General features: G+C 34.9%; 1 protein-coding gene across 1 annotated transcript; it reads right to left on the bottom strand.

Annotated features, from left to right (window-relative positions):
• Positions 1-478: 478 nt before the first annotated feature.
• On the bottom strand, positions 479-10,826 carry LOC131601919 (E3 SUMO-protein ligase SIZ1-like). The gene is made up of 17 exons (XM_058873849.1): positions 10,575-10,826; positions 10,343-10,465; positions 9,413-9,493; positions 9,189-9,231; positions 8,572-8,644; positions 8,164-8,362; positions 7,835-7,965; positions 7,281-7,349; positions 6,674-6,761; positions 6,518-6,593; positions 6,292-6,365; positions 6,062-6,169; positions 5,086-5,247; positions 4,897-5,001; positions 4,732-4,812; positions 3,428-4,646; positions 479-1,281 (listed from the first exon to the last, which is right to left on the bottom strand). Exons 2-17 carry the CDS (start codon positions 10,364-10,366, stop codon positions 1,139-1,141), a joined length of 2,676 nt encoding a protein of 891 aa, XP_058729832.1. The 5' UTR covers positions 10,367-10,465; positions 10,575-10,826; the 3' UTR covers positions 479-1,138.
• Positions 10,827-11,270: the final 444 nt, after the last annotated feature.

Here is an 11,270-nt window from a genome sequence, read left to right on the forward strand (position 1 = left end):
TCAAAAAATGTATGGTAAATTTTATTTTAAAAAACTAAAATAAATTCTTCACTCATTTGAATTTTTATAATGTTATAAAAATTTAAAATATATTAATCATAAATTTTATCTTCTCATCATTCCCTTAAAAAACACTCAAATAAAATATTTGTCATTTTGTGGTTCTTGCAATGGAGTTGCTTTTAGGTATAAATCATAAATTGCATTTTTAACAGTTTTTTTTTATAATACCTCCATTATTACATTAGATCAGACTCCCTATTTTCTTGCTGATTTCTTATAACTTGAGAAAAATACAATGATGACTACCAAATGATTAGATATAAATCACGGCATTTTATCATCAGATCATTTTTTGTGAATAACTTGTACCTTTTAACAAACCATTATACTCCAAAATCTCGTTAATATATTGAGTTACACATCTGCTGTCAATTTCCATTCCTTCATCAACTAGATAGAACATTGAAATAGTTCATTTAGATAATAGTAGTCAGATCCCAAACATCTAAAGGGCTATCCTGCAAAACTATTGTTTACAGGAAGGAAGAACAACATCAAGATCTGCTCTCATCAACCTCAGCAAAAAGTACAATTCTAGACACATTTTTGTGACTAACTATTTACAAATAAATATTTAAATCCAGATGTAAAATTGGGCACAAGTCGAGAAAAGTGCCATTGAACAAGAAAGGCTTCTTAAATTCACTATTGAATCCGAAGGCTAGACATTTACAGGTTATTTGCTCTCAGCCGAGCCAAAAAATGCAGATAAAATATTCCTAATGGGAAACTCCACCCATCAAATTAGAAAGTTTAAACTACCAATTTGAATAGCCAACTATACAGTAAACCAGCACCATACCCTCAGTAGATAATCGAAAATTGAAGGAATAATAGCTTGGCCACAACCCATCAACTTCAATATCAAGCATTCAGAAATTTTGCGGCCAATATCATTGCCAAAGAGGGCAGGTGCAATCGTTAGGGCCAATTTATAGCTATTCCACCAGAGATGCCTTAACACATAACTGCCAATTTACGAGGACCAAAAATGCCTCCAACTTCCTTCAATTTCTAAATGCAATATCTGGTGCTAAGAGTCCCTAAAGTTCTTGAGACACACATTCTGATACCTTTATTCCGAATCTGAATCATCAATAGAGAGGTACAGGCGGGGCCTTACAGAACGTTTTTGGCGACGAAATGTGAAAGGGCTACCCGACCTTTGTCTACTTGCTTTGTCAGATCTTACATCATTAATACCAAGAAGCAAAGAAGCTGCACAAAGAGAAATGGTTAACCAAGAAAAAATGCTAAACATGGATATCAAAATAGCAATTTATACTTTATAAGTAAAATATGGGCCATTTGGCTGACTTGGTTAATAGTAGGCAGTATAATTGATGGTGGATGACGGACCATTGCAGAGAGGCAAAATCCCACAACAACGCCCGACATATGGCGCTGCCATGGCCGATATTTGACACCACTAATATTAGGATAAACCACTTAACAAACTTAGCGTGTGTTTGGGTTCAGCGGTGAAAATTATTGATTTCGAGTGAATTTATTTTGTAAAACTGATTTTTATTAAAACCGAGTTGAATGTAAAGTGACTTATGTTTGGATATATTAACATAAAAGTGAGTTAAACAATAAATTTTAGTGTAAAAATCAAGTTCGGACTCGAGCTACAAATCCTAGTTTCAAGTCTGGAGGGAAAACCAATTCTACTAAATAACAACCAAACATGTTAAAATCAATTTTACACATCCAGATTCCAGAATCAACTCTAGATGCTCCAAACGTGGAACCAAACATAGACTAAGATTCATATGATGTGGAAGACTAACACAGTCGAATGGAATACCTTGGATATATCCACAACAAAATCTAAGGTTTCTATCTTACCATTTGTATAGCAGTGCTCAATGCAAAAAATAACCAGCATCTTTTTTACACCCTCTAAAGTAAACTTGTTTTGAAAATGCTGATTATACTAAACTTCCACAATAAAACGACCCCATAAACAGTTATTGGAATTGGATCAGTTTTCAAATCCTAATTTGAAAATCCATATAATGAAAAATAAATTACAACTTGGTATTATACAAATCCCACTAAGGCATGATCTTGGAAAAGATAGTATACATAGCAATCTAATGTACAGTCTTATCTCGTATTTGAAACAGAATAATTCTATAGCTCAAACTTGTGACCTAGTCACACAAGGTAACTCCATCTGCTGAGCCAAAACTTTCCTAGTCACACAGGCAACTCCAAATATCTTTTTTGAAACTATTTTATGAACTTACATTCTCCTGGATCTGAACTAACATTTCGTATGTTAATATTTAATTTGAACTTACATTCTGTTGCAAATCAGAAAGCAAGTAATGAAACAGTAAATAGATTTAATGGAAAATATTTGAAATGCTTGTATGATATTGATGAAAAGATGGAAAAAGTAGCAGGGAAACTCTCCCTAACTACCCACAGAGCTGTGCTCCTCAGAGAATATGGAATTATCTGCCTACAAACAGAAAACAACTTTTCATGACTTTCATAATTCCACTCACACTGTTTCCCTTCTCTCTCTACCACCTCATTAGCTTCTATTATTTCTCATATAAACTCTCCATACAACGGGCCACTTATGATTTTTCAAGCCCACTTCAGCTGAGGGCCTAGCACACTCAGAATATGAATTTGTATTTTGTCGAAAATGTTTGAAAAATGCATACACAAGCAAGTGTAAAACATGTATTTTATGTTTTCGAATGGTGTTTTCCTTTTTAGTTTTGGTTAGTACATGATGAAATTTCAATAAAACTGATTTACAATGAATTGGATTTAATTTATAACCCAGCCCAACCCAATCATCAGATGACATTATAAGATAGCTAAATGAATTGGGTTTGCTATTTTTCAGCCCAATCCAACCAATCACCACTGTTATTTTGAACCAAGATAATCATTGTTCAAACTAAGTTTTTTGAACGGGCTCCTTAATTGATGGCCCCAAACTAAGTTTTTTGAACGGGCTCCTTAATTGATGTCCCCGTGAAAGAGTAAAATCTTAGGCCATTTTATGGCCATTGATTTCATATTTACTTGGTCATTAGAAACCACACGATTTAATGAAGAGAAATTGTAATGAGTATAGTAACAAAGTTTGTATTTAATGAATAAAAATAAACTATTTACACTCTTAACTTAATTGAATTATAAATAGTGGTTTCTGTGCAAGATAAGAAAATGTGTATTTTAGTAACAAAGATTATGTTTACTCGGAGACATGTTAAGTAATCATAATCTACTTTAAATTTTAGGACCGAACTCACACATTAGTTATAAGATATTGACTACAGATGCAAGCTGGTAAAGAATATTTATTAATTAGATGGGTCAGAGTGCAACAAACCAGTATCAGCTAAAGTATTAGTGCCGCCGTCTCTGGCCGGGACTTGATGTCTAGAATTCAATCCATTTTGAGTGGAAGCATCGCCATTACTGCCGGCAGCACCACCTCCAAGACTAAGGGATATCCAATCTTCAGTGCAGACACCATTGGAGACATTTGATTGATCTCTCGATTCATTCTGCACAGATGACTCACCTGGTCTTGTAGGGAGAAAAATCTGAAGTGAAGGATCATCTCCAGCAAATGCCAATGGGTTGTCAACCAAACCACCGTTTAAGTCAGCATCTGACCGTCCAGCAGAAGAATCTTGTAAGTGGCTACTAGATCCCAAAGCAGTTTCGGGAGCCAATGCATAACTATTCAGTGGTGAGGTACAATTAATAGCACCATGCTGCAAATGGGCCAATGCATCAGTGACATCTCCATCAGAACCAAATAATTGGAATCCTGGACCAGTCTGAGTTGCTGATGGCAATGGCCACAAGGAAGACATCCCAAAATCATCTTCATTAGGAAAAAGGCCTAAGCATGAATTTCCACCGAGATTCTGATCTTCAGCATATGGGTCTATAATTCCAGGTGGTGGCATGGAGTAACCATCCACAGTACCATTTATGTTGTTGTTAGTTGCAATTGCAGGAGTCACCAATATATCGTTGTCCTCTTCGGAATCGCTAAGAATAATTACTTCTGCACCACCCATCTGAGCTGATGTGTTATGTGCAGTATATCCACTAGGTAAATCAACATTATTGAGAGACAGAGAATCCATCTCAACTCCATTGGTAGTAGAATAATCAATATGCCCGCCGCCACCCTGGTTAACACTGGGATCATCACCATCCCGACCACTTCCGGTGCCACTGCTACTCATTGGAATAACAACATGATCAGGATTTCCAAAAACCTCTTTTAATCTATGACCAGAAGAGGTGTTTGTACCCTCCGGCTTACTAACTTCCCAAATTCCATTGCGATTCTTTCTAATGCCAAGTTTTAAACCTGCAGGTCCGTCTGAAAAACCTTCCTGTTTTACTTGCTTCAATGATTCTACTCTTTTGATATCTCCATCAGTAGAAGCACAGAGGGATCCATCAGGAAAGTGCCATCGGCCAAGATTCCCTAAATCCAGACGTTCACTTTCACTCTTTGTCTTAACACGCCAAGAGCCATCAGGTTTAACCTCAACCTCTGTAACATCTTCGCCGCAATTAATCATCTGTACCAGAAAACCAAATAAATGACGACTCTTATTTTTCAAATTTAAGACTTATGAGCATAGAAATGGTTTTTTAAGAAATTACCAGAGAAGTGATGCGATTGAAATAAGGATCAATGATGATATTCTCCAATGCATAGTTTTTGAGACATATAGGGCATTGCCACTGCAGAAACAATTCAATTCTACATCAGACAAAAAATCACAATGGAGGGGAACACACAAATCATGTCATTTGTCACAATCCTACTTTTCTTGAACGTTGATTCATTTCCACAAAAACTTCAAGATCAAAACAACCCATGTGAATGCAAGGTTTGAATCTTCCAGCAATCTTCATTCTTGAACCACTCATCTGTAAATGTTAATTAAAAAACTGATTAGAAGGACTTCATATATAACAAACTTACAAATATAATGCAAGATACAAAAGCCATACCGGACAACGAAGGTTAATGCCAAAAGTATCTGAAACCACTTCCAAATCACTGTCACTGTCAGCATTGTCAGCTGCATTTCCACCCCCGACACAACGACAAACGCGTGCAAGAGCATCTTCAAAATGCTCACCATCAGACTCCTTTGGAATTAAGTTTAGGATCTAGACAACAGAGACTAAACTATTTAACGACGGATGTATGGCATTAATGCAAAGGAAGTAGTTGTATGTAAAACTACTTGCAACAAATTATTATGTGAAACAACTTAAGTTAAAATGTTAAGGCTTGGAATTTGGATTTTAGGCCTAACTCAACTTCAAAATCTAGCTTGGAGGACGAGAATCACCCAAACCTTACAAGGACAACTTCAGCCATATCTTTAGTCAATGTGGTATCGTAATATACCCCCTAGCACCCAAGACTCGACATTTAGAACTTGGACAAATGCGGGTAGTATAACTCAACCAGTAACAGATCTAGGATAGATTCCAGTACAAACTTAGACATTGAGCTTTTAACCTAAGTCAACTCCAAAAGCTAGTTTCATAGGTGAGAATTGTCCAGAGTTATATAAGGGCCAGCTTAACCATACCTCTAGCTGATGTGATATTTCAACATAAAGAAAAATCTTGTGATCTAACAACGTAAACCCAAATGGTAACCAAAATACAACCACAAAAAGTCAAAATATTTTAATTTTGGAGTAGAAGCAACACTCAAGGTCATACATGGTTGTGCTTTCTGACAGCAAGGTGTTATTTAAAATTAACAAAGAAGATAATCACATCCACAAAAGCATAGTACATTTCTAAATTTCAAATTTAAGGAAACCAACGAATTGGGATCAATATCAGGAACTTTGGACTGACACTGTACAAGGAAAACTTAAAATATCAAATTTATTATTCAGCACCACAAGGTATCAATAGTCATTCAAAAAATCTTGCTCAGAATGAAGTTTAGAACGCAATCTACCTGTTGCAAATTGCGCCTTCTTACAATGCGAACACCTAAACAAAAAATGCGAGCGTCACATACTGTTAAGGAAATCTTATTAATTCCATCTTTTGTATGCGCTGTGATCTGACAAAGGAGAAACATAATAAGTCAATTAAAATTTAACAATAAATAAAACATAAATAGTGAAGGAGTCCATAGTCAGAATAGTTATACACTTATACAAGTCAATAATAATGACAACTCACAATTGGACCATCATCGCGACCATTAGCCCCGAGCAATTGTGAACCGGGTCTATTAGTTGTTCGAACAGGAAGGCCTGTATAGTCAGAGTTAATGAGAACAAATTCCGATGCAATTACAAGAAAACATATGGTATTCTATTGCATCACATAAGCAGGGAAAATTAAAACTAAAACTACAACATGATACAAAAAACAAGCAAGGAGATATTGAAAAATATTAATGTACCATTGACCGCTAGGTCTGTATACTGTGGCCATTGCATCCTAAATGGAACCTTGTCGTTCAGAAGCATACACCAGGCCTAAACATCATTTTTCAAAATAAGCAAACCAAACAAGAAAGTTATGGATTAACCTACAAGCACTGAAAATCCAAACCAACCTCAACATCAAACTCTTGTTTTGAAACCATGTCTTTGTCTGCTCTTGTGAATTGAAATGTTCTCTCCACGCACTGTACTGGGTTGGAACTGAACAATTCAAACAGAAATATGGTTTAGGCCAACCAAGCAAAAAACTGCATTGATATTTAGTTTATAACAATAGACGCAAACAATTGTTCAGAGTCATTTGATTGTGTCTTGGGAAGACAGTGAAGTTTACTAGCCTAGTAGGAAATCTTCACTTATTGGAAGTTTCTTGTCCAGGAGTAATTCCACCTCAAAAAAGAAAATTCAACCACCATGGAATTTCAATCAACAAAACATAAATAGAAAATGGATATACCATTACAGTCTCTGCAAATAGAATTAAATACATGTCTCTGTCTATATAACCTTATAGAAATTAATGAAAAGTTTACAGCCAAGCAAAAAATATGCATTGCACCCATGCCCGGTAACTAATAGCAATGTCCCAACCCCCAAATTCTAGTATGCCAGCCAGAATGATGCTGTATATTAAACAAGACATTTACTTTACTACAAAGCAAATGAACACAACTTCACCAACTATGTCTGATTTTCAATATATTCACACCATGTACTCACCCATCAGTTGGAATACTGGTTGTGGTCAACTTTACAGGTAACAAAGGATGTGATACTGAAACCCAAAACCTATACGAGAGAGAACAGCAGAAAGCACGAAATTAGTGACAACAAAGTAAAAATGCTAAATAATATAAGGGACAGAGAACCTTCATAAAAAGGCTAAATAGTAAGTATCAGAATCTGTATTCTGTAGACGTAACTTGCAGATTAAGAAATAACATTATAGTAGAAGAGTAAACTTAAACATACTCACAACCTCTACAACTATTAATGGGTCACATTGGGGAAACAATAACAGCATGTCAATAATAAAATTATAACAATGCAACCCGGTACCATGTCACAACTACAAAGAAAGACCAGTTCATTAAACCATCAGCTGAGTACTACAATCACAACCTCCCGCTAAAACTGTTTCAGTAAAACCCTTAATACAAATTTAAAAATAAAAAATTAGCACTAATTCATGAAGATAAAAAAATTCAAACAAACCATTATCATTCACTCCATGACACAGCTATTAACTAAAATAAGAAGGGAACATGACATACGGGTCTGCACGACTGAGTCGACATAGTTCACAATAAAATTTATCTGGAACTGGTGGGATGCCTTCCATAGGTTTCTCCGGAATAATAACGCAACTGACGTGTTGCCACACTTGGCATCTTGCATCATCGCACTGCATTAAGATGAGAAAAGTTGGAGTACTAAAGTTATCAAATGTAAGCAACATGCATGAGGTCTTAATGAAAATTACACGTGATCACAAAAAAATGGACACAGTAGTTAGATGGTTATTATCAATAAAGAAATGTGTGTACAATTGCATACAATTTTATGGACCATAGAGAACAAAGAACCATATTAAATGTTTCACCTTGATCAAATCTTCTGTTTCCAATGTACTTCCACAAAGACAACGAATCTTTGTAGTTGTAGTTGTAGTTGTAGTTATAGGTGCGGCTGACTGAATTTGAAGGGAATCGTCAACTTCAGCTTTAACCTTCACATTACTACTATCTGACACAACCTGACCCTTTGATGCTAGATCAGTGGCCCCTGATATCTGCATTTTCCTGGGTAAATGCAAAATACAAAAGTTCCAGTGAAGTAATAGCCAAGCCAAGCGAAAGGATAAAAGAATACTAGAAGCAGCATAATCAAGCCAAACCAGACCTAATAACGAAGTACCACATCATTTCTGTGAATACATCCAAGCATTTTAAGTTTTGACATTAAAGCAAGAAAATGATATCAACCATTGCTCCTAGGTGCTACAACTGACCTATATGTGTCGTCCACTAATTTTGCCACCTGTTCTTTCCCAACAGCATTCTTCCTAGACCACAATTTGGAAGCTGGAACAAAAGTAACAGGTTTCTTAGTTTACAGGAGAGAGGATGAAGGAACACGAGGAAACCGATCCCAAGTAGTAAGATCACAAAATAAATTACATGCACAATACAACAAACGCTATATGATCGAATAACACATGAAAATAACCACCATTTCAAAATATTAGACTGTGGAGCATATAAAAGAGAAGGGGGAAATAAAAGAAATTTGGGTACAAAGAGAAGCCTGGATAAATGCAAACAGCTTGAATTTATCTGATAATCATTGCGGGGGAATAGGGCCTTGGCCTAAATCTAAAGTTGCACAAAGGACAATTACTATAATAACTATAATCGCTAATTCCAATGGGATATTGGAAGAGATATACAAACCAATGCAGATAAAGCCAATTTAGTAAATGATTCGTATTATAGAATCTACATTTTCATATGCAGTTATTGTTGAAACTTCCAATACCTAGGTATTATATTATGACAACCCAGACAAAAGCATAGTAGAGAAATATAAAGATAGAATTGGACCCAAAGAATCCAGGTATAATTTTACCTTGCTCATCTGAGAGAATGGATAATATCCGATCAACGAGGTCCTACAGAAGAAGAAGCACTGGCATTACCACATCATCTCAAAACTCCAAGACATCATTTAAATTCAAGATTAAAAAGGAAATAGCACATGGACTTCAAACTGAAGTTAGTAGCATTCATGTTTTGTAGAAAAAGCCAAATAAATAACTAATGGCAGATTTGGTAATAGTTTAATTGCCGCACCTGCTTCTTTCCCTGCTTTGAAAGTCCTAACTGTGTCAGCACATCTTTGAGCTCTTTTATACGGAAATATGTTAATTTCTCCTACAAGAGATGTCAGGAGCATAATAATTATTAACATTTCAGTGAATTAAAACTTAACACTAACATAAACCTAATAAGAACAAAAAGAGCAAGAATTCAAATATGCCAGAGTTTGCAGAAGTAATGTAATAGAAATTCAAGTGAAAAAATATAATAGCTATGTATCTATATTTCATTTCGTTTCTATAATAGAATCATAATCATAATAAAATAAACTTAAAAAGCATCTAACTATGAAATCATGTTCTTCACAAAGTGTAAAATACTTACACAAACTATAAGTCATGTAAAAAACAGTGATTGATTTAAAAGAAAGGAAAGGTAAAAGCACATAATGAACACCTTAGTATAATGCTTCCCTGTTAGCTAAAACTAAATAACACATGAAATCCAACCAGTCAAAATATGCACCCCTATATATATTTCATATATAATTGTTCAGTAAAAATGCCATCTAAACCTCTAAACCCATCTAGCTCATTTTCTGAATCAATAAAGAGTAGAGTAACCTCAAATTACAACACATGGAAAATCAATGAAATTCATAAGGAATCATATCAGTTGATAATGAAAATCTGTTATCTATGATGTGCCTGTGTCCGACACCGATATCCACACTTGTGATTAAGTTTAATTTCCTTACTTCTTCAAACTATTACCAGTGTCATGTTCGGAGTGGTGTTCAGGTGTCCGTGCTTCATAGATTATCTTTCTCTATGAAATTGAAGCATAAAAATAATCATGTAAAGAAAACTAAGAAAAGAAAACTAAGAGCACATATGAAATTGAAGCATAAATATAAATATAAATATAAACAGGTAAAGAAAAGTAAAAGCACATGTCAAATACCTTGACAGTTGTTACCAAATCCATGTCCTCAAACCTAATAATTGAGCACAAAACCGAATCAACAACGAGATAATCTATCTACAACGAAGCTAAACGCATACTGACGCCGCAGGAGCAATGATTCTGATCAAATCAAAACGAAAATCGATCGAGTTAACGAGTGAAATCAAAATCAATCCGAAAAAAACCGATTCGATTAGCATGAATTGAGCTGAAATAGGAAGAAACAAACCAGGTAACAGAATCGAGACGGTGGCGATTAGGGTTTGGAATGACGCCACCGACTTTACGAAAACGTTTATTGTGGGAGGATGAGTTGCGTTGCGTGCTTCCGTTGTTTATTTTGACCAAAGAGACCCAAAACCAGAACCAATCTCGCTCCACTTACAAAGTTGCGGACCTATCCACGATTATCCAATACGGTTAGTTTGCGGCAACACGTCCGGGCTGCGTTTCGGTGTGCTCGTGCTCAGGTGCAAAACACGCCTTTGTGAAATTTTTTTATTTATTTTTATTTTTTAATAATAAACGTATATAAAAAAATGTAGTAGGTAAAGTATTTCTTAGTAATAATCAACTAGTCTTATTTTTTCCATTTAAATATAAATTGGGGTTTGAAGATAGGAATATTTTTTTTGCAAATAAAAAGGGGAAACTAAACATGTATATTTCTCATGATATTGTTATGTATAATGAATGAGTGGTGCTCATTTAAAAGTTGTATTTCTTATGGTGCTATCATATACAATGAATGAGTGTGCTTCTTTAATCAAACAAGATATAATTCAAAGAGGAGTATCATGTTAAGTAGTATAATAGAGTTAGGTTAGGTATAAGTGTATAACACATTTTTAAGAAGGTGTGAAGATTTTTAAATTGTAATAAAATTATTTATTATTTATTGATGGACTTGAGTGGAAAGTCAATT

Source organism: Vicia villosa, linkage group LG5 (assembly GCF_029867415.1).
Source record: "Vicia villosa cultivar HV-30 ecotype Madison, WI linkage group LG5, Vvil1.0, whole genome shotgun sequence".
NCBI lineage: Eukaryota > Viridiplantae > Streptophyta > Magnoliopsida > Fabales > Fabaceae > Vicia > Vicia villosa.